Source organism: Copadichromis virginalis, linkage group LG3 (genome assembly GCF_057382275.1).
Source record: "Copadichromis virginalis isolate Kocher_CV1m ecotype Utaka linkage group LG3, C_Virginalis_male_GT1.1, whole genome shotgun sequence".
NCBI lineage: Eukaryota > Metazoa > Chordata > Actinopteri > Cichliformes > Cichlidae > Copadichromis > Copadichromis virginalis.
Window position 1 is genome coordinate 19048233 of NC_140620.1, and position 24547 is coordinate 19072779.

At 41.1% G+C, this 24547-nt stretch overlaps 2 protein-coding genes across 2 annotated transcripts; one reads left to right on the plus strand and one right to left on the minus strand.

The window, feature by feature from the left end:
- Nucleotides 1–345: 345 nt before the first annotated feature.
- LOC146713222 (uncharacterized) lies at nucleotides 346–10781 on the minus strand. The gene is made up of 5 exons (XM_085452404.1): nucleotides 10698–10781; nucleotides 4108–4155; nucleotides 1197–1252; nucleotides 728–1107; nucleotides 346–624 (listed from the first exon to the last, which is right to left on the minus strand). Exons 2-5 carry the CDS (start codon nucleotides 4137–4139, stop codon nucleotides 487–489), a joined length of 606 nt encoding a protein of 201 aa, XP_085308530.1. The 5' UTR covers nucleotides 4140–4155; nucleotides 10698–10781; the 3' UTR covers nucleotides 346–486.
- Nucleotides 10782–19862: 9081 nt separating this feature from the next.
- On the plus strand, nucleotides 19863–23849 carry LOC146713223 (chymotrypsin-like protease CTRL-1). Its single transcript, XM_085452329.1, has 6 exons — nucleotides 19863–19982; nucleotides 20300–20320; nucleotides 20665–20818; nucleotides 22240–22496; nucleotides 22581–22702; nucleotides 23171–23849. The coding sequence occupies exons 1-6, from the start codon at nucleotides 19925–19927 to the stop codon at nucleotides 23507–23509; spliced, it is 951 nt and encodes a 316-aa protein (XP_085308455.1). The 5' UTR covers nucleotides 19863–19924; the 3' UTR covers nucleotides 23510–23849.
- Nucleotides 23850–24547: the final 698 nt, after the last annotated feature.

Genomic DNA, 24547 nt, shown 5'->3' on the forward strand with positions numbered 1-24547 from the left:
AACGGACCAAACGTCAGTCATTTATTGGTTTATTGTTGTGGGCAGTCTGAGGTACACCTGTGTACTACTCATGATGTCAGATCAGCATCCTGATGTGGCACACCTGTGAGGTGGGATGGATTATCTCAATATAGCAGATGTGCCCACTACCACACATTTGGACTGATTTGTGACCAGTGTTTGGGAGGGATGGTTATATTGTGTATCTGGAATGAATTTTAGGTCTCTACGTCCATCCCATGGGGAATGGGAGCAGTAACAAAGGTGTTGCGTTTATATTTTTGTTGAGTGTAATTTAGTCACTTTAAATCAATGCAAGAAAAATGAGTAGTCTCAGTATTGTTTATAATCAAGTAAATAGTACTTTATTTAATCATGTAAATAAGAGAAACATGAAACATGAAACATTTGTGCAAATTCAAAAGCCTCCCAATTCCCATTTTTTCAGTGTAGGGAGCCCTAATCATCACAGGGTTAGGGAAGCAATCAACAGCCTTTAAGTATCTGATTGCGTTTCATGAAGTCCAGTAAGCTGGGCTTTCTTGTTGCCACAAGTTTTTTATGCTCTTCATCCAACCTCCTCCCCACAGGGTTCTTCCACACCTGTTCCCAGTCCTTCTTGGTCTAAACACAAACAAACAAGAAAAGCACAGAAAGTTAACAGACTAATAAGGATAATCAACCATGAAATCTTAGTTATTCCCAGCAAACAAATGTAATTTCTCACCATGTCTTTGAAGGCCTCCCCCTTGTAGTAGGTCTTGGATGCTGGATACTCCATTCCTTCATCAAGTAGCTGCTTGATGCTTGAAGCCACCAGATGAAGCTCCTCTCCATCATAGCCATACACCTGTTTGTCCTTGCAGGTCATCAGAACGAGCTGGTCGCACAGACATGAGATGCCCTCCACCACGCCAATAATTTGCATGGTTACAGTCGTTGGAAGGTAGAATTTTCCCCAGCCATTCACATCAGCAGGATAATCTTTGTAAACGGTGTCCTCAAGCTCTGCTTTCCTCAAAATTGCACCAGCTGGCTTCTCTAAGGGGAAACACTTGCCTTTGTTTGCAGATTCAAACTGTGAAACAGCTGCTGGTAAGTCCTCATCTGCAACACAAGGCAGACATTTGAAAGGTGTTTGAAAGATGGAAAACACATGACTTGTTTTAAATGAGCCAAAGATGATTGTAGCATACCTTTCCTTCCTTTGGACAGAGAGTCAAGAGACACATTAGACTCCTTATGTCCCAAACTAAGACAGAAAACATAATGATGTTAACAGAGTTTGTGACAACAGCCTTCCCTTTACCCAAGTGCTCAGTCAGCCTGTGAGCCTCACTGTATAGAGCTTAATGCCAAAATCATGACATTTCATGTCTGTCCTCCTGAAGTCATGGCACCACAGTAGTTTGGTGTGTGTGTTCAACAGCTTTGAGCTTGGGGTTACAAGCTGCTGTCTCTGCACTGAACCATCAACCATCCTGGGTCCATACATCCTGTGCTGTGTGGCAGTTTGGTTTGAGGCTTCACTCTGTATTCATTTTCACATCTCAGAGTGAGTTAGGTTCTTATCCTCAGCCACCCCATGTTTGTTACTGTGAGTAAATGTTATTGCGTTATACAGATATAATGTCGAGAATGACTCGTTTTATCCCGTTCCTTCTCGTCTCTTCTCCCTCTGAGCTAAAGGCGGCATTTAATAAGAGGCGTTGTGTCCACGTCCAGCCAATACATGGCAGCCCCTGGAAAGTGTGCTACATGCTCTCTGGTGCACTCAGAAATGTCACCTTTCTTTGACATTTGGACCTTTAATTTTCCATCAAGAATATTTAATGTAATTTTTGTTTATGTTTGAGCAGCACAAACTCCACTTTTCTTGTGCTGCAGCTCACGTAGCTCAGATACTGAGCATCCACAGCTGGATTTCTGGACACAGCTGGAAACAGAAACTCTTCCTGATAGAGTTGATTATTTTAAGATTGTCATTTCAACAAGTTCCTGTTTTTATAAGTTTAACTGGGCTGCTCACTTCTGCTTTTTACATGCTTAGTACACATGTTGATTCGTTAAAAGGTCATGCCCTATATGGACCGACTGGAGATGTTGTGAAGGGCCAAGCCATATATGGTGTCAGGAAATGACACACACACACACACACACACACACACACACACACACACACACACACACACACACACACACACACACACACACACACACACACACACACACACACGTTGCTCGCATATGCTTGCCTTGAATGTATGACTGTTTTCACTCAAATAAAAGGAGCTGCAAGGGGAATCAGGTTCGGAGTTGGCTGAGCTCAGGTGACGAGTGAATAACTCTCTGCAAGATCCTGGCCGGGCTTCTCTTGTGACAAGTTAAAGATAAAAGATCTGTGGTTTTGCTTTGTTTACACGGATGGGTCTCTGAAACAGCGAGGACTGGTTTTAGACCTGAAAAACTTAAAATTATTGGTACTGATATCGGAAATACTCACATTCAAAGGCTTGTGTCGAAGTTAAAACTAAAACTAAGTTACTTTTTTAGAAATCAGTCCTGTTTCTCCCTCCAAGTGAGAAAACACTTGATTCGTGCAACTTTTTTTTACCTTTATTGGATTATGGTGACCTGCTTTTTATGAATGCACCTGCTCACTACCTAAAGAGGTTGGATACTGTGTACCATTTTGCTTTACATTTTATCACTGGCTATGGAAATCGTGTACATCATTGTTCTTTGTATGCTGCTGCTAAATGTCCATCTTTACATATCCGCAGACTCTCCTATTGGTTGATCTTTATCTATTTATCTCCTTGGGCTGGTTCCAACTTATTTATGTGTTTATATGTGTAAAAACCACAACCAATGCAGCCTTCGTTCTCACAATATCATACAATTGATTGCCCCAAAATCTTGATATTTATTTATCATCACCTCTGTTAATCCTTGATATTTATAACTGAGTGATCTGTATATATTAGTGCTATTTCTTAAATGTGCAAAATCTGTAACGCAATGTATTGTTTGGAGTTTACTCTGTCACTGTTACTTTTTTTAGAATTTCTTCCTGGACCAACTGTAACACACATACTTTCCTTAGGGATTAATAAAGTATTCTGAATATGATTCTGATTGTTTCAGGATACATGACCTGCCATTATCCAATGACACATCTGCTTTCCGGTATCTTTTGCTCGTTTCTCCTCCTCTTCTTTTCTCTCCTCTTCTTTTCTCTTTTTTCTAAATTGAGCACCTGATGGCTTTGAACTGTTCTTGAACATCTTCCATTGTTTTTAATTTTGCGCTCCAGAACACCCATCCCCCAACCCAAAGCCGGCACCCCCCTCCCCTGTCGACAGGTTGTGTGTGAGATATTAAATCATCAAACTGTAAATTTTAAATAGTTATTGATCCCTCTTACCCCTAGTCCTAAAGTGTATATTTATTTTCCTTATATATTCTTCTTATATTTATTGTTTGTTTACTTGCACTGCTGTGACTGGAGCCTCGTCGTCTCGTCTCTCTATATAATGTACTGTATGCAGTGGAGATGACAATAAAGTTTACTTTGACTTTAGCACAGCAGCAAGCAGGCTCACCGAGGGCTCTCGCACTCACTTTATAGAATTTCGAAAAAACATAGGTACAAATTATAAGTCTGTATCATAATGTCCAGTGTTTTCATGTTTGTTGGTTTGTTTTTATTTTGTTTCATTTTGCGGGTTGGATATTAGATGCTGCTCCAGCCAGCCAGAGAATCCCCCACCGCCCCGCGCTCTCCTTACTCTGCCGCAAGCAGCAGGCGCACCTTGCAAACGGAGGGCGCCCTTACTCCCAGCAAATGGGTGGCAGAAGACCGATCAGTGCCTATGACATCTCCAAATTGCGCTGGCTGATGTATGCATGAGTACGAGCAACTTTTTTTTGGAGATGCCCGTGATGCCACCCCTACCATGATGCTTCCCTGGGCAACCCCCCATGTCGCCCTATCAAAAACCGCTACTGGTGCTGAGCAGGTTCCAACCTGAGATCTAAAACTATTTACATGACTCACTAGAACAAAACTTAGTGAGATTACAGAGTGGGGAAACTGGTTCTTACCCGCTGTCGAGCATTACAGATGTTGTTGCCATTTTAGTTCTCTGTCACCTGCAAAATGAAATTTGAATCATTAGAAGCAGCTTTTGATTAATATTTCAAACCTTTACTGATGCACTGACACATTTATACAGCCATAACATAAAATTATTATTTAATGTTTAACTTCAAAGCTTTCAAATTAAAAAAAAACTACTTTTAAAAGAGAAAAACAAATGGTAATCTGAGTTTAACCATAGAAACAGCAAAAAGAACAAACCATTTGAAAATAATCAAATAATAATCAAATAATCCTACATTAATAATAATCTTTTTAGAAAGTACGTTTAAAATTTTGTAAGAAATATTTAACTTTTGACATAAAGCTGTATTTAAATATAATCTTTACATAGGCGTTCCTCATTATTGAAATGTAACACTCAAGCCTGGAGTTTGTCTCTGTAAAATTTCATGTTGGAGGTCAGTTACCCCTGAACAAGTTTTATTTATTGTTACCCATTTTTTTTTAAATCTTTTCTGAGAATATTTGAGAAGCGTGGGAACCCTTTAAATGTTCTATCTTTTAATAATAAGACTTTGATGAACCTGGATCTTTGTTGTCTTTCTTTTTCTGTCCCATGTTCACATCACGTAGGTCACGCATGCTGTGCAACGATCAATCAATCAATCTTTATTTATAAAGCACTTTTCATACCAAAAAAAAAAAAAAAAAAAGGTAGCACAAAGTGCTTTACATAGTTAAAAGCAGCCCACCCCACCCTCCAACTCACTCCCCACACTCTCAATACACATATATCCCCCCCACCCACCCACCCACCCCCCCACACACCCACCCACCCCCCCACACACACACACGCGCACACTTAGAGAGTAAAAATTGGGCTGGGCTCGCATGAGCCAAGTGAGGAAACACTATAACAGGGAGCCGTCTGCACCGGGAGCCGGTCACAGACCGCAGCCTCCAGGCTGGGCACACAGCAGGAGGGAGGCCAAGGAGCCCCCCCAGCCAGGCTGAGAGGACCCCCAGAGACCCAGCAGCCACGGTCAATCACAGCCCCGGTGCAGAGAGCGCCCTCCGAGGAAACACTGGAGATATGACACAATACGATATATACAGGGTAAAATGATAAAATAAATAAGAACAGGATACAATATAAATATAAATAGAGTAAGAAGATTAAAAAATGAATAAGAATAAAATCAATAAATATTAGGTAAAGCCTAAATTAATAATAGAACAGGATAGAATAAATAAGCATAAAATAAATAAACGTTAGGTGAAAGATAAATTAAAAAGGTGGTCTTGAGCCTGTTCTTAAAAACATGTACCGTAAATGTCGGGCTATAAGCCGCTACTTTTTGCACAAGCTTTGAACCCTGCGGCTTTTAGTCAGGTGCGGCTTTTCTATGGATTGTCCGTGATTTTTGTCATATCGTAAGACGATTTGTTTTGTGTGTTCCGCTGTTGTACGGCACTACGTTGCCTGGCGGAAGGATCGGGGTTCAAGAGTGGTATGTTAGTCACATGTCCGTCCGCCAGGCAACGTAGTGCCGTACGAAGTAGCGCGAAAAACAAACTTCAAAGTAGCGCTACACGTTCAGCGGGAGTCGTGGATGATGAGCGGCGATAAACTTGCAAGTTATGCCCAAAAAGCAAGTTATGCCCAACTCCACCGGTGGATTCTGACAGCGTGGAAAAGTGTGAAAACATCCACGATCACCAACGGATTTTGAAGGGCTGGACTGCTGCATGATGGAGAGGAGGACACCGCCACGGCCCTTCTGAGGGTGTTCGACTCTGACACTGACAATGAGGATTTCTTTGGTTTTGAAAGTGACAACGAAGGAGAGAAGAAGAGTGGATGACGAAGCCATCATGAGCCTGTTTGTATCCGACACTGGAGAAGAGGACTTTGGTGGTTTTAGTGCGCAGGAAGAAGAGAAAGATGGTGGTGAATGACTGACTTTTCTTCTTGTTAAAGCTGTGTCACTGCACCTGAGCCTAAAAGGTAGGCCGAATCTATTTTTCTGGTGTGCTGTAGGCTACTGTTATGTACTACATGTGCAAATATGTACCCATAACTTGTTTTTCAAAATATTAATAAAAGTGATTCTCCAAACAGCCATCTCTTTCCTGACAATTCCCTTTGTGCATATTCTCTTACATATGATGAGTCAACATTGAAACACCTGCGGCTTTTGGTCAGGTGCGGCTAATGTATGTACAAAACAGGATTTTCCCCTGATTTTAGCTTGTGCGGCTAATATTTAGGTGCGCTTTGTAGTCCGGGAAATACGGTACGTTCTCTGCGGCCCTGAGCTCCTCCGGCAGGCTGTTCCACAGACGAGGACCATACCACTGAAAAGCTGCCTCTCCGTGAGTATGTGTCCTGACTTTAGGGACAATCAAAAGGCCAGTACCAGAGGACCTCAGGGTCCGCGAGGGTTCGTATGGTAAAAGCAGATCTGAGAGATAAGAAGGCCCAAGACCATTAAGACATTTAAAAACCAATAAAAGAACTTTAAAATCGATCCTGAAACACACGGGGAGCCAGTGCAGCGATTCTAAAACCGGTGTAATGTGGGCCCGCCCTCTGGTCTTCGTCAGCACACGAGCTGCCGAGTTTTGCAAAAGTTGTAAAGTTGAAATATTCTTGTTAGGAAGACCAGAGAGCAGGGCATTACAGTAATCAATGCGACTGGTAATAAAAGCATGCATCAGCATCTCCGTGTTGGCCCGAGAGAGAATAGGGCGGACTCTGGCTATATTTTTTAGATGATAAAATCCAATTTTGGTTACATGTTTAACATGTGGGATAAAACCAAGCTCAGAGTCAAAAATAACACCCAGGTTTTTCACTTGTAGCGAAGGACATAGTGAAAATGCCTCTAATTTAGACAAGAGTTTCTCTCTCTGAGCCTCAGGACCGATGATTAAAACTTCAGTCTTGTCCTGGTTAAGCTGTAAAAAGTTTTCTGCCATCCAAGATACAGTTAAAAAGGGCATCCATTGGTCTGGTGTCATCAGGAGACACGGAGATGTACAGCTGCGTGTCATCAGCGTAACTGTGGAAGTTCACTCCATGCCTCCTGATGACACTGCCGAGAGGGAGCATATACAAATTAAAAAGTACAGGGCCTAGAACCGACCCTTGAGGCTCACCACATGTCATTTCATGGATCTTAGAGGAGCATGTATCCATACTCACCATAAAAGATCTGTCAGAGAGATAGGAAGTGAACCAGTTGTGTACAGCACCAGAGAGGCCCACCATGTGTTTCAGTCTGTTTAAAAGAATAGCGTGGTCTACTGTATCAAAGGCTGCGCTTAGATCCAGTAGCACCAGGACTGAGAGCTTTTGGGAGTCCCAGTTACATCTAAGATCATTTAAAACCTTTAGGAGAGCAGTCTCTGTGCTGTGGTTCACCCTAAAACCAGACTGGAATATCTCCAGGATCTGTCTATCATTGAGAAAATCAGTAATCTGAGTAAAAACAAGTTTTTCTAAGACTTTACTTAAAAATGTTAAGTTGGATACAGGTCTGTAGTTATTAAAATCATTACAATCCAAATTGCTCTTCTTCAGAAGGGGCCTCACCACCGCCGTTTTAAAGGCAGCAGGGAAGACACCCAACTGAAGAGAGCAATTCATCATGTATAAAAGCTCAGCCTCAAAAAATCCATAAAGTGTTTTAAAGAGTGAAGAAGGGATTGGATCTAAAAGACATGTGGTGGGTCTCACTGTGGAGAAAACTTTCTGAAGGTTCTCAGCATTAACCAGGACAAAGCTGTCCAGTGTCTCCTCAGGTACAATCGAGCCCTCAGATGTGTTTAAAATCATATCGCGATTAGATAAAATATCAGATCTGATGGCGCTGATCTTTCCCCTGAAGTTTTCTGCAAACTGCTCACAGAGCGAGTCTGTGGGGGTTCTTTGGGAGCTGTTAAAATCAGGGTTAAATAAATGATCTATGGTGGAAAAGAGGACCTTGGGATTCTTTTTGTTAATACTGATTATTTTGGCGAAGTATGAATTTCTTGAGTTCCTTAATGTATTATTGTACATTTTAAGTTGCTCGCAAAATATTTGATGATTGATAGTGTTTTTATTTTTCCTCCATCTCCTTTCTGCTGCCCTGCAATTTCTTTTGAGTTTTTTGACTTCTTCGTTTCTCCAGGGTGATGCATGTTTTACGTTAATCTTTTTGGTGGTGAGTGGAGCAACGGAGTCAAGGCTTTTCTTCAGTTTGCTGTTGAAATAATTAAAAATCAAATCGCAGGGTGCAGGTAAAATCACAGGGGGGTATTCGTCTAAAACCCTGGTAAAATTTGCAGCCACTTCAGAGGTTAGATAGCGCCTCCTCACAGTTCGCACCGAGGTCTCCCGCTGAATAAAACCGGTGATGTTAAAAAACACACAGTAGTGGTCAGAGACAGCCAAGTCAACAACAGAGACGACGCTGGTGGACAGCCCATGGGTGATGACCAGTTCCAGAGTGTGTCCTCTGTTGTGAGTCGGCTGCGTGACGTGCTGGATAAAATCCAAACAGTGAAGAATGTTTAAGAATTCTTTTGTTGCAGGGTCAGAAGGATTATCTATGTGCAGGTTAAAATCACCGGTTAAAATTATCATATTATAGTTTGAATGTATGTTTGTTAAAAATTCTAAGAATTCCTTGATAAAAGCAGCGCTGTCTTTAGGTGGTCTATAAACTGTGACAGATAAAACTGGAGGGCTGCTGAAAACAATAGCATGGAATTCAAAAGTGGTAAAATGATCAAATAAAATTTGTTTGGTGGTGAGTGTGTTGTTGGCTAAAGATTATTAATGTTTTTGGAGTTACTGGATTTATGATAATTCTGTTGCTCTCTGTTTGTGATTATGACGGGTATTGTGTTGACTGTGGGAAAGAGAGGTCCTAGTCCAGAGTTTTGTGTATTACTGTTAAAAGTGGAACAAATATAGGAGCTGGGACCAGGGGAACATCAGTCAGTGGCAGACGGATCAGCAGGTAATGTCAGTTTGGGGTAGTGACAGGGCGATGTGCGGGAGTGCTGTATGCCAAATGCCAAATTGGCGGACAGCAAACGGCGTCCCCAGGCGTTGAGGTGGAGCCCGTCTGCCCCAAAAAGATGCCTCCTCTCCCAGAAGGCATCAAAGTTGTTAATAAAACCCATGCCGTGGGAGACACAGGCGGAGGAAAGCCAGGTGTTAAGGCTGAGCAGCCGGCTGAAACGGCCTATCCCTCTGCCACAGGTGGGGGTGGGCCCAGAGATAAAAACACTCACCTGCAACTGACCAAGGAGGCTGAAGAGTTGGAGGAAGTCCAACTTCGACAGCTCAGATTGCTGTTTGGGGATGTCATTGGTGCCGATGTGGATGATGAGCTGGTTAACCTGTGGGTGGGATGCCAGAATGTTGGGAATTCTGTCCACTATGTCAACAACAGTGGCTCCCGGGAACGACAGCGTGAGCGCCCCCCTCATCCGCACGTTCCTGACGATGGAATCCCCGAGGACCAGCGTGGAGAGAGGAGGTGCCACCGGGGGCTGCTGGCCATCTGAGACGCCCGCGCCGCGACACCGGGGGTGTTCAGATGGAGATGCACCAGCCGGACTGCGTGAGTGACTCCCAGGTAGCCGCGCCGTGGGTCCTCTTCTCCGAGGAGCCAGGGTAAAGCATAGCTCTTCGCGGTGAGTTTGCACCACAGCGTCGGGTTGCCCGCTGCGGCTCCGGGGGCGTAGTGGTGGAGATGGCGCAGACCTCAGCGACACAGCGGGATCGCGAGGGCTAGCGGTCAGAGGAGGAAAGTCCACAGGATCCAGGACATTGAATTTATTCTCCAATACTACCGCACCAGAGGGGTGAGGGTGCGAGAGACGGATCCTCCTGCCCCCTCTGCAGCCACCACGCGTCTCAACCACGGTCCATGGCGCTGGTTGGAGTGGAGTGGAGCTGACCAGAGCCTTGGGTCTGGCCCCTAGCTGAAACCTGTAGTTCTCGTCCTTGGCAGAAGCACCAGCGACGCAAGTTGAGAGCCTGTGTTGACTGTTGGCGGGATCTTGGGACACAGCAGCTGGATGGTGCACTGTGTCGGCTAGCTCAGCGCTAGTAGCGGTGGTTTGAGCTTTGCCAAGGAGGATCGTGTCAAGTTCGCATTCAGCCCCCTGGATTTGGTATAGCGTGGATATCCTTTGTTCCAGCTCGATCACAATGAGCAACGAAGCATGCGTTGAGCAAAGGGGGCGTATCCAAACAAAGCTCGTGTCGTTCTTCAGAATACCGCGTGACCAAACGTGATAAACGAGGACCAGTTTCTGTGAAATGACGCCACTGACTCGTTATGTGGCTTTGTTTTTGTGTTAACTGGGTCTAAGGTGATTCTGAGGATCATCACGGCTTAAACAGATTATGAAGCCACCAAAAAGGCGTAATAAGTCGGCAGCTGGGGATGGTTAAAATTCGGAGTTTTAACCAGCTCTCTTCTTCTTTTAAACATTTTTCACACGGACACCGTCAACCTGAAATAAATATACATTCGCATAAAACCCCTGTTCCCCAATGTTTAACAAAATGAAGACGAATACTTACCACAGCCGAACAACTGCACTCTGTGCCGTCTTCATGGAAAATAACACTTCTGTCTCACGTATTTGTTTTTACTGCCACTCAGCTAGGGGCGGAGCGTGGGGGTGGCTTACTGGGCTTAAGCCCGGGTTGTTTTGTCAGAAGCCCGGGGTATTTTGGAGTGTAATTTTTTCATAGTTAGATGCCTGGCTGACAACTGTATAAAACAAAAAGTACACACAATATTCGAAGCACATAGTGCACACTGTGGGAATTTACGACTGTGTGTGAATCCCCCCTGATATTGGTATGATCCGAGCTCAGGCGCTAAGCGACTGAGCGAGGGGGCGGGCCAGCTGCTGCCCGTGAGTTTTTGTTTTTTTTTTGTTTTGTTTTTTAATACTTTAATTAAATTTATGCACATATTACAATCTCTCGTTGGGAGACAACATTTATGCAACAACATCTTGAAAAGGTTGAATAAGAAATCAAACGAAAAAAAACAAACAAACAAAAAAAACAAAACAAAACAAAGAAAAACAAAAACACATATATACATATACATAAATATATGAAGGCCATTTTTATGACATATAACAGTTTCCTTTCTGCGAACACTTTAACATACATGTGGCTTACTTAGTACACCAAAAACACAATCATTAAAAGGATAGAGATTGAGTCCCATTGTCGCATATCAAAGCAGCCTCTTTACATGAATCCCTCAGTAATTCTAAAGATGACAAAAAAGATTTTAATTCAATTTTCAATACAGTTAGGGAAGGTCTTTTACTTTGCCATTTGCATTTGTGTATGTGGTATTTGCCCATAATTATCACCACCTTGTGTAGCATGGACAGTTCCTTAGATGGATCACCATTATTATATAAAACTTGTGTTAGAGTCAGTGGGGTCATCCCATCTATTCTTATACTCAACCAGTCTACTAGATCTTGCCAAAAGTCAGTTGTTACTGAGCAGGAAAAAAACAAATGATCAATACTTTCCGCATTTTGTGAACAAAATCCACATGGCTCTACCTCAAACCCAAACCTTTTTTTAAGCATTTCAGCTGCTGGGTAATATCCATTAATTATTTTAAATTGCATTTCTTTGACTTTGGGGGGGATAGGCCATTTTAAAAAGTGCGTATATTTGTTCGTTATTTTAACATTACTCCCTTTTAGTTTTGTGTTACTGTTAAAGTCGTGAAATAATTTGTTTTTAAATATCTTGTTCATGGTTTTATTATTACAGTTTTTATCCATCAAAGGAATCTGGTTTAGATGTAAAGAAGGTAGACTAATTTGTGCCTTAGAGTAATACAAATAACCTTGAATCAAACTCAACAGAGGTAAGGGGATTGCCTTACAAACCTTGTCATATTCTCTAAGGGAACACTGAATGTTAAACTTCGCATTAAAAACACCCACTGAGAGAAACTGACCCCTTTCATCAAGTAAGTCTGTTATAAAGATTATGTTTTTTTCAAACCACTCTTTAATAAACAATGACTTCTTATTAATTGTAATTGTTCTGTTATTCCACAAGGTGGAGCAATGTGGTGAAAAGTTATGGGCAAACACCATCTTCCAATAAGACAAGACCTGCTTATGATATTCTGACAGTTTCACAGGCAACTTCAATATATCAAAATCACATTTCAGGAGAAAATCCAACCCTCCCACCTTTTTGAAAAAATTTTTTGGGATATGGAACCATATGGAGTCAGGTTTCAAGAGGAAGGCTTTTATCCAGTTTATTTTAAATACTCCAACCATTGATTGAAAATCAATTGACTTTATACCACCTTTAGCGTAATCTTTGACAAGTTGTGATTTTTTAATGTAATGTGTTTTATTGCGCCAAATGAATTGATAGATTATAGAGTTAATCTTTTTAATGCTTTTCGGGGTAATGTATAGTGAGTAAGCTGGATAAACCATCTTTGAGACGCCCTCTGATTTGGATAATAGATTGCGTCCAAAAATTGTAATATCTCTCGTCAACCAATGATTTAGTGTTTTGGACATGCCATCAATTTTGTCTTTTAGGTTTTTTGATTCTCTAGTGTTGATGTCTTTGTCTAAATAGATGCCTAGATACTTAACTTCATTTTTCACTGGAATCGTCCTCATGCTATTTTCCAAACAATCATAAAGTGGCAAAAGTTCACACTTCTTTAGGTTCAGACACAAGCCTGAAGCTTTAGAAAAAATTGAAATGACATTCAATGCTTTCTCGAGTATTGATTTATCCTTTAAAAATATTACTGTGTCATCTGCAAACTGACTTATTTTCAGTTCAATATCAAAAATGTTTATTCCTTCGATGTCTGAATGGTTCACAATGAGGTGAGCCATTAATTGAGTGCAAAGAATAAATAATTTTGGAGAAATTGGGCAACCCTGTCGAATTCCACAGAATATGTCTATCCTAGATGTTATGCCTGGATTGAGCGAAACATAACTATAAATTTGCTTGTAGAACAGTTTGATCACTTTGCAAAATTTGTTTCCAAATCCAAAAAGTTCTAAAGATCTAAATAAAAAATTATGGTCTATTGAATCAAATGCTTTAAAAAAGTCAATAAATAGTATTAAACTTTCTGAATTAATAAAGGATCGATAGTCAATCATATCTAATATTAATCTTATGTTATTATGAATCTGCCTTCCTTTAATAAACGCTGATTGGCACTCATCAATCAATTTGGTTAAGACGCTTTTAAGCCTATTTGCATATACTAAGGCTAATAATTTGTAGTCGTTACATAAAAGTGTTATGGGTCTCCAATTGTCTAGCATTTGTAAATCTTTGTTTGGTTTGGGTAATAAGGTTATTAATCCTGTTTTCATTGTTGGGGATAGTTCTTCATTTTTTAAACAATCCAAAAAACCATTAAATAACAAATCTTTAATGTCTTGCCAAAAGGTTTTATAAAATTCAATCGTTAAACCATCAATTCCAGGCGATTTTCCATTTTTCATTTGTTTTAGAGCTGTATCTAATTCGGATATTTTCAAATCTTCTTCTAACCATGTTTTAACATCCTCTTCCAATTTTTAACCTGATCTTTAATCATATCAAAAAAGATATCTGCATTTTCTTTTTCAGTTCTTGATTTATACAGATTACTATAGAACATGTTAATTTCCTCACTTATTTTGTTTGGTTCCTCAATTATAGTACCATCCTTACTCAATTTAGTTATTTTTTTCTTTGTTTGTCTACGCTTCTCTAGACTATAGAAATAAGATGAATTTTTTTCTCCATGTTCAATCCACTTGGCTCTAGACCTTACATATGCTCCTTTAGCTTTAATCAAGTACACCTCATCTAGCTTATTTTGTAAAGATTGTAAGCGTTCTGACTCTTCCGCAGTCATACAGGGTTTACCACATAATAAATGAATTTGTTCAATTAGATTTTTCTGTTCACATACGCGTAGGGCAGACACTTTCTTTCCCGTTTCTATAGCTAATTGTTTCACACTATATTTAAACCATTCCCATTTACTGACATTAGTCATGCTCATATTGTTAATTTCTGATTTAAGTTCTTTAACTTGTTTACAGAAGTCTTCGTTTTGTAATAAACTATTGTTAAATTTCCATATGTTGTCAGATCTTTGTTGTTTACGTAGAGATAATAAGAGACTTATCAGACAATGATCAGTAAGTGGGGTTGACTGGGTCTCACATTTCGTAACATATGATGATACTGTTTGGGAGACAAGCCAATAATCTAATCTTGAACATACGTTTTTATTTGATGGACTAAACCAAGTATATTTCTTCGTATTTGGGTTTGTCATCCTCCAATAATCGATCATATTGGTTGTCGTACAAAAGTCACAAATAATGCTATCGTGTTCTGGTTGATTTCCTCTTTGTGGTTGTCTGTCAAGCCATGAGTTAGGAGCCAGGTTAAAATCGCCTCCAGTTATCACCTGGGTAGAACCATATGTAGTACTCCACTTTGCAATTAATTTACTTAAGTTAGACATCATATTTCTATTTAGCGACCTGTTATTGTATCCATACACGTTAATAAGAATAATTTTCTGTTCACAGACTTCTACCAACACCATGATCCAATGCCCCATTCCGTCGCTTTTATGATCAATAACTCTCCCTGCAAATTTGTTGAATAAGATCATAACTCCTGCTGAGTGAGTAGTACCATGTGAATAAAGAATACTATCTCCCCATTGATGTTTCCAAAATGTTTCCTCTTCCTTACCAGAATGTGTTTCTTGTAAAAACAAAATGTTTGCCTTAATTTCCTTGCAGAATAAGAACATGGCCTTACGTTTGACATTGTTTTTTAAGCCTCGAACATTTAAGGAACTTAATAGAACAGCCATCTATAAGATAAAGAAAAAACAAAAACAAAAAACGCAAGAACAAAATACAAAACAAGAACAGTAACGGCTTCCTTGGCACTTACTAGAAGAAAAAAAAAGTGCTTGAAGCAGGAATAAGCCTAGTGTCCTACCTATGTAATCATAACAGTACTCCGACCCTATCACAGTACTACCCCTATATATGCGGCAATTTTAGCTCTGGATAGCCCACGTTTAACTACGGCTTTGCTTTTTGACCCTCTCCTATTTTTTATTTGTGTATTTTTAACAGATATGTATATATAAACATATATATACACACATACATACCCACATTTTATGGTTAACTTGTAGTGACTTCTTCAAGTGCATCTCACAGATCGATCCTTTTACCGTCTATTATTGCATAACCCTCCTTTAGGAATGCTCTTTTGCCGTTGTTTCGAGCTTCCTGCACCTTGGGCCACAGCTTGATCCGAGCTTCACGGTCTTCTTTGGAGAAGTCTTCTTTAAATTTTATGTTCAGTTCTTTGCAGACCCTGGCCTCTTTGGATTTCCTCCATACTTCATCCCTTGCCGTCCTCATGCTGAACTGTATGATGATTGGTCTTGGCACCTTGTTGCTCACTGCATTGTCTTTCTTCCCCAGTCGGTGTACTGTATCAATCATGAGCTGCAGTTTTTCCACTGATACAGGAACCACTCTTGTTAGAATGCCGATCACTGTTTCACGTGTATTCTCGTTGTCCTTCTCTGTCAGACCCAAAATTCTGAGGTCCCATCTTCTGCGGTAACGTGCACTCTCCCGACAGCTCTCCTTTAATTCTTTGTTTTCCTTCATCAGCGACTCCACCTTCGTCGTCAGCTTGTCAATTTCCTCTCTGTTTTTTTTGGGTCGCCTGTGTATTTACTTCAATGCGTTGTTCGAAGGCTTCCAACTTCTTTTCAAGCGAATCAAACCTTTCCTCGCATCTCTTTGTGAAGCCAAGTAAAACTTCATATACATTCTCGATGCTCACCTGCTTCTCAGTTATTTTGCTTTTCATTTTTTTGGGATTGGGACTTGGTAACGGAGTGTGGTCAGCTGCTGCCCGTGAGTGCGCTGTTGGAGAAACGGAGCCAGCAGGTACCAAAGCAAATCATTCGTACCGTACAAATAATGTAAATATGACGGTGCATCACGAAAGATTGATATCAAACTGATCACTTGACCAATATTACGTTACTTGCTCTTCAAGTGAATCAACAAATGGCGAAATGAAAAGCCGAACAAATGCTATTTTTTTTAGAGAGTCTTAGCTTACATGTGTTTATTTCATATTTTCAGTTCTTACGTGCCGGTGGAGCTGGTCGAGCCGGAGGAGCTCGGCGAGCCTGTGGAGCCCGCGCTGCCACCGGAGGAGCTTGGAGGTCCGGAGAGAGTTTTGTGGCGTTTTTCCTTTTTTGCTCCGTTGCAGGGGGTGCGGTCGGACTTTGGAACTGTGACCTTGGGGGGGTTGTTTCTTTTGTGGTTTTTGGTTCTGGCCCTCCGTCCTGGACCCCCGCCGCCCGCCCTGGGTTGGTTGTGCTGTGGTTTTTGGTTTGTGTTTTTGTTTTCGGGTCGTCGGGAGCCGACCCTTAGAGGGGGGGTACTGTCACGGACCCAGCTCTGGAGGACTCGGGGCCCGTGAGCAGTTTTGACTCACCTCCCGTTGATATTGTTGTTATTATTATTTTGGTGATGTGTGTGTTTTTCTCCACAATGCTGTGTTAGTCTGTGTCCCACTCGTATGTATAGGCAGGGTGTGGGTGTATACGTGTGTATGTCTGCGGGTGTGGCTGGAGGATGGAGCACAGCCACCTGCAGGCCTGATGGGTGTGGCCCTGCGAAGGACTGGCCACACCTGAAGTTCCTGCCACACCTGTTGGTGATCAGGGCTCGTCGGGGGAGCTACTTAGGAGAGTGTTGGAGCTCCCACCGGTGCGGGATCATTAAGCTAAGACTCCAAGTCAGTGTGTAGCATTAGGAAGTGCGGATCGTGTGTGTGTGTGTGTGTGTGTGTGCGCGTGGGTTCAGTGTTTAACGGCTGCTTCTGTATTGTCCTGCAGGTGAAACGAGGGACCAGAAGGGCAGCACGCACAGGGTGTGCAGTAACACAACAGCGGGGAGCAAGAGCACGAGCACAGACGTCGGAGGGAAGCACGCACACGGGGTTCGAGGGAACAACGGGGAGTTATTGTGTTTACAGCTTTCCACTGTAAATAAAGAGCACTGTTTGCATCGCAGAGTCTGCGTTTTGGGTCCTCCTTCCCCCACATCCCCACGGTCTGCCCTTCAGACCGTGACAATCAGCGACTCCACCTTCGTCGTCAGCTTGTCAATTTCCTCTCTGTTTTTCAGTTATGTACTGAAATATAAGAATGGACATTAGAGGGTTCTTTCAAAGAAAAAACTCAGGTAAATGTTATTTTATATATTATGCTTTGTATGTTGTTCAGTATATTTCTATGCAAAACAAGAGGGATTTCAGTACACAGCAGGATATTCACATTTGTAACCAGATATTTACACTTTAGGGAGAAAACATAAAACATTTTTACTGTACAACATCAATTTAGAGTAAACTTTTGTTTTAGATAAATATTGAAATATATTTTGAATTAGTTAAATGTCAAAATAAAGAGAGACAGAGCTTCTATTTTAATCACTTTCATCAAATTTAGGAGTACATGTACACTAAGTTTATTGTTAATTAATAAGAAAACTCCAGACGATTCCATCCTGAGCTGAAGAAGCTTCCGATAGGTTAATAGAGTCCATGTGAGTAAATTGGTGGCACAGCTATGGATGCATATAAGGCAAAACACAGAGCCTGTTTCTGTGACATGGGAACATCAAGAGATGTCAACCAAAACACCAGGAACAGAACTGTGGAGCTCCATAAGTGTGGCTCAGTTATGAATACAATTTGGTGCCATTTGCAATTAAGAAATACAGATAGTTTCTCTCTTTACTCTTAAAGTTAACAAATATGTTTTTTTATTTATTGTCATTGTCAGAGAACAATGAAATTGCGTTTGGGGCTTCCATACAACCCGTAAATAAAAAAAGAAGAAAATAATAAATACCCCTTAAAACCCAAGTGTACATATTTAACCCAGTGTGACTCCAATGCAATAAGACAATCCTTAGCAATAACATGAGAACATGACAAGTAATGTTCGTAGAAATTCAGACAAAGACCTGAGAAACATGACAAAGTACAACAATGCAACCCATTCAATATTATTGTACTGTGAGATATGATATCAGATATGATAGTTATCTATTTAAGAAAGAGGGGGGGGGGGGGGCAGGAGGGGGAAGAGAATAAAGATATGATGCACCAATGCAGACCAGTTCATTGCTATTAAGAAGTTGGATATGGTTATTGTCCGTGAGAGGGGGCCAGAGAGTTCAGGAGCCTCACAGCCTGTGGATACAGGCTGTTGGCCAGTCTGGATGTTCTGGCCTGTATAGACCTGTACCTTCTCCCTGAGGGCAGCAGATGGAAAAGGTGGCGTGCAGGGTGATGTTGGTCCCGCAGGATACTGTGCACCCTCCTCAGACAGCGAGTGGGGAAGATATTACTGATCTCTGGCAGACTTGTTCCAATAATTCTGCCAGCTTCTTTCACCACCCGCTGGAGTGCTTGCTGATCGGCCTTGGTGCAGCTGGGGAACCACACTAGAAATCCATACGTCAGAACGCTGCTGATGGCACAGTTGTAGAAGTTCAACATCAGAGATCTGGGAATGTGTGCGCTCCGCAGTCTCCTCAGGTAGTAGAGGCGCTGTTGGGCCTTCCGTCCTTATATTTATCAATCTAAAAAAAATTAACATTTAGTCTGATTTGATGTTACAATTAAAAAAGTGTTTGTGTTTTTATCTGAAGAGTTTGTAAATATCTGTATATTTGATGATTGTCAGCACAAAGAGAGAGAGAGAGGAGCAGAGAGGGAGATGCAGAATGAGGACAGAACAGAGATGGAACGAGAGCAGGTGAGACACACATGTTAGTCAAATGGTTGTTTACCAAAAGTATCACCGTATCATAGGTCCTCATGTATCTCGTACCTAGTGTTTCTTTTTAGGTTTGTTATTTTTCAAATTCTATATTTATTAAGTTATGCAGGCTTGTTTGTACAACAAGGCTAAATAATTATATAAACTTTTCTCAATCTAAATAGTGTACTTTGGTAGAATTAAAAAATAAATGTAGTGCAGGTCTATGATGATTTTTAGTGCTACTATCATCTAGTTCTGATTCTGGTTCTGTCTTGGTTAAGTCCTCAGTAGTCCTGATTTTGAACTGTTGTAGTCCTGTTTTAATTCTGGATCAGTTCTGGGTCTGGTTGAATTGGGGTTTAGTCCCTGTGTCTTGATGCAGCCCTGATTTTGTTCTGCCTTGCTGCTTAATTAAAAAACTAGTTTATGGTGTCCTGCACATGTGATATATATTTTTCCCTATATGAAGTCATTCTTTTTTGAACAAAACTCAAAACAGAGCCAATTAATCTTTCAGTCATTTCTACCCGCTCCCCCCCCCCCCCCCCCCCCCCCCCCCAAGGGGAAAAAAAAAATCCCACATGCATACGACCCTTTTGGGCTAAGCCCCGGGTGTTTCAAATGTCTGGCTCCGCCTCTGCCTTACAGTAGCAGGTGACTGTTGTTGATTTGGGGCTGTATAAATAAAACTGAACTGAAAACTGAACCTGCCCCAAATTTCAGTGCATCATGCTTAACTGTGGTCAAAAAGCACAAAGACCAACGAGTCTGACTGGATTCTTTGGTGGGGCCCTGATGACTGCTAGGAACAGGCGGAGCTGGACATAAATTTGACATATTTAAAGTCTAAGATGACCTGAAAGAGGTGCAGTTAACCATGGCTCTCCAACAGTTTGTGTGCTGCTTCACTGTGGTGATCATTTTCTTCTGCAAAGGTGAGAAAATGATTTGATTGGTTGTTCTCTTTCTATAAAGCAAAGACATGTCACTTAAAGATGAACTGGTAGGTTAATGTTTAAAGGTTTTATGTCAAAATTATCAACATCATCAATGAAAAGTTGAAGTTTGTCTCAGAAAAGATGCAGATTTTCTTAAAAGCTGTTCTAAATATAGAAACTAGACCTAAAGATCTACAATCCCCTCCCCCTAAAAAGTGTTGTGTTTAGTGTGATCAGTTCTTCAAGTTCGAAGAAAGCAGTCAGTGCTTACTTTCACAGGTTTAACAGGTTTGTCTGTGTTTTCTCATTTCCAGGTTGTCACTCACAGCAGCCCAGTAAGCATCCAAAGACATTTGAACCTTGTCTTCCTTCTGTCAGCTGTACAGTAATGAGCACATATAAATCTGTGATGTCCACATTTGTTTCAGTGACAGAGTGTGCTGACTTTGGTTTTTCTATAAACTGTGATGTGATTTTGTTCAGTAAAATCTTCCAGTTTTCTGACACAGAGGAGGAACATTTGTGGATCACATGTAAACCACAGTCTAATGTTAAAATAACATCCACATAAATGTCACTGCTCAGGATCTCCCAGCAGAGCATTGATCAGTGTTATCTCTCTGAGTGGTTTTAATGTGGTGGCTGATCTGTTTAGCTGTGCTCTCTCTTCTCTTGTCAGCATGTGGCAGAAGTGCTGTGAACAGCAGCAGCATCACAGGAGTTCGTGACGCTGCACCAGGAAGTTGGCCCTGGTTCGCTGCTGTAAACACTTATTCTGCAGGGTCTCTGATCACCGACCAGTGGGTGCTGACAGTTGCATCCTCCGTACCAACGTGAGTCACTGCTGCAAGTTTACACTTTGTTGAGGAGTAATATGATGATGAAGGTGAAGTGCAATATTTATATGCACTAGAGATGGGTTTTTTAAAAATATTTCCTCACTTCTTTTAACATTTAAAAACAACAGCTGTTACACAAATTGCTGAACTGCAAAGTACAGAGTTGTCTGCACAACAATCAAACCAGATGTCACATTAATTTAATTTCATCCTGTCGTGTTATTCAATTATACGCTGTACGATTCATAACCACACTTTATTTTCTTGTTCTTGCTCTGCCCACACATAACATAACATTCTATACATTCTCGCCCTCTAGCTGCCATCAGCCTAACTACACTGACCGGCTGCATTAACATCTACTGTACAATGCAATTACACCACACATCCAAGTCATTGTTTTTTCGGAGCATTGGTTTGTCAAAGATATGCTGTCACATGAAAATATTGATCATTCTGTCCATTCATGTCAGAAGATGGTTAGCTTAGCATAAAGTTTTTAAACGGGGAACCTGCAGCTAATAAATACAACTACGCACCTCTGTAAGGCTCATTAACGAACACATGCTGGGAAAGACTCAGTCACACAGTCAATTGTTTTGTGAGTTTTCTTTGTGTGCAGGCTGTGATCAGCTGACCTCATGTCACAGTCGCTGCTCACTTCAAAAACATATAAACAGATTTACATGAGTTACATGAGCTCTGCGGCTGATAGCCAAACCCTGCACTCTGTAATGTCAGCATTCAAAAGAGAACTTAAGGATTGGCATAAATTGACTTTGGTGTCTGCACTCTAACACTGACCACGCTCTGCACCAGCCCAACACAGAGCAGCTCTGTAACCTTCACCACAGTCCTGCAAACTAACCAGTTTAACCTGAACTAATCTGATGCTTTCATGCAACCTTTGGAAAACACAGAATTACCAGCAGCACAATCACTGATCCAAGATCTGATTTTAGAAACTCATGAATGAATCATAAAGATATAAGTTACATATCCGGACATGTTGGAAAAAGTTCCTGCTTTAAAAAAGTATCACACACAGTTTGTGTGTTTGCTGATGTTTGTTGAGCTTGCTCCTCTACAAACACTAGATCTCCATGCAGCACCTGAAACATAAACTTACTCAGTGTTATGGATGAATCTGACCATCAGAGTTAATTACTCATTTATGTAGTGCGCCAGCAGGTTCAACCACCTGCGCACACACACACACACACACACACACGCACACACACACACACACACACACACACACACACACACACACACACACACACACACACACACACACACACACACCCACACACGACAAAGGGCTGAAAGGAAAAAGGAAACTCGTGACATTGACTGCTTTGCTCTGTGACAATGATCAACATGAGGCACAATAAAAATATCTGTTGTGTGTGAAGGGATTACAGTAGCATGGTGGTCTTGCTGGGCAGCAACAGGGTGTTAGATCCAGACCCAAATAAAGTGAGGCTGAACGTGATAAACGCCACCTGCCATCCTGGATTCAACTCGTCGACTCGTGAGAACAACATTTGTCTTCTGAAGCTGTCGGCTCCTGTGAATTTCACAGACTACATTCAGCCGATCTGCTTGGCCTCAGAAAACAGCACTTTCAACAATGAGACCAGCAGCTGGGCCATCGGCTTTGGTGACATTGGTAAATCATAAAATATTTATTTGATTTTACAGCATTATGTTGGAGTCTTTAGAAAAGCTTGATGTTTAAATTCTCTCCAAACAGAGGCATTGAGATATAACCTGCAGGAGGCAAAAGTATCAGTAGTGGGAAACGATGTGTGCAAAGCCAGATTTCCATGGATCCCAGACAGCATCATCTGTACTAGAGAGACGAATTCATGTTGGGTGACCACAACTTTATTTACTATAATCTGTTGTTGACTGTCACTGAGATAATCTCATCTTTAGTCACACTTTGGTTTACTTGTTTTACTGTCGTTGTCTATAAATATTCATATTCATATTTAATCAAAGGTCTTTTTTTCTTTAAAAAAAACCTAATTTATTTGATGAAACTGATTCCTTTAAAAGAGCTGTCTGAAACTTTCTGTCTGTGGAATCGTCACTTTCATTTGCACCAAAGCAGCTGAAATGGATTCACAGTGGTTCATGTTTCCTAACTGGACAGACTGACATCCATTAAGTTTTACGGACTGTGATATACTGTGATGATCAACTACTCCCTTAATTTATTTGAGCAGTTTGCAACAAAACTACCAACAAAGTTAAAACTTTCTCAGGTGAAAAAGGTCAACTTCTAAGAGTTACACATCTGTATCTGTCCTAATAACTTTCATCACTGTCTTTCCACAGGATAAACTTGGAGCGCCACTCATGACTCAGAGTAAATCAGTCTGGCTCCAGAGTGGAGTTTTCAGTGTGCCTGGATGTACAGCATCTCCTTCAGTCTACACTCCTGTGTCCCAGTACCAGAAATGGATCAGCGACACAGTTACAGGGACACCACCAGGCTTTGTTACCTTCACCTCCCCACACAGTTCATTACAAACCACTGCTCCTCCTACTGCCCCTCCCACTTCCCCGACATGTGTGTTTTGCAGTGGTGAAAACCTGATCCACTTCACTCACTTCTCCTCTCTGTGTGTTCTCGTTGTGTTGCTCCATGTGTTTGCTGGAACTGTTGGAAACTAGATCAACACATTTACTCAAGTTCAATACAAACATGAAGAACTTTACCTGACATGTTACTTTATAAATAAAAGAACCTTTTATTATTCATTGATAACAGTCTGCACAGCTTCTAATTGTAACTAACTTCCAATCCAATTTTATTTATAAAGCACTTTAAAATACCCAGCACAGGTCCAAAGTGCTGTACAGAAAATAAGTTAAAAACAATAGAATAACAGAAAACAGCAAAAATAAATAAATAAAACACCTAATGCATAAAATTAAAACAGTCATATATTAAAAGAAAAACAAGATAAAACAGCATTGAATCAACTAAAAATAACTAAAATAAAAATAAAAAGCAACATTTCACGTGGTGTCAAAGGCCAGGGTAAAGAGGTGGGTTTTCAAGAGTGACTCAAAAACATTTAAATAATTTGGTTGGAGAAATTCTTTCTGGATAACAGGGAGCATAAACATTTTGTATCAAAGTTTTATTCCGAGATTTATGCCCTAATAGTGGATAAATTGGCATGGTTGAGAAAATCTTGGGGGACGCTGCTTAAATGTGAAATAGATATACAGGCATGAGACAAAATCCTGCTCCTTCGGTTTGTAACCGATTTAAAGAACTGCAGTACTAAATTTGCACAATGTGTATATTTCTCCATATATTTATAGGAAGTATAATATGGGAACATCTCCAAACTGTCTCAAGTGTAAGGTCAGAGTGGGCACTAGATTCCACTGCTTGTGGGAATGTGCTATTATCCAGTCGTTTTGGAAAGAGGTCTGCGCCAATATTAGTACAGCCATTGGTCATCAGGTGACAGAAAACCCATTAATGTGTATATTGAGATATATCCCTGTTTCACTGGTACAACATGAGCATGTAATTCAGTCACTGTTAATGTTGGCCAGGAAAAGCATTATGTTGAGACGGGTGGGGGCTGAGCCTCCCTCCATTTCTCTATGGAAGTCGCTCATCATTGAAGTTATGACTCTGATCAGGCTGGGACACTATGTTGATGGGAGCTCCTGAATTTTTGTGGGCAAATG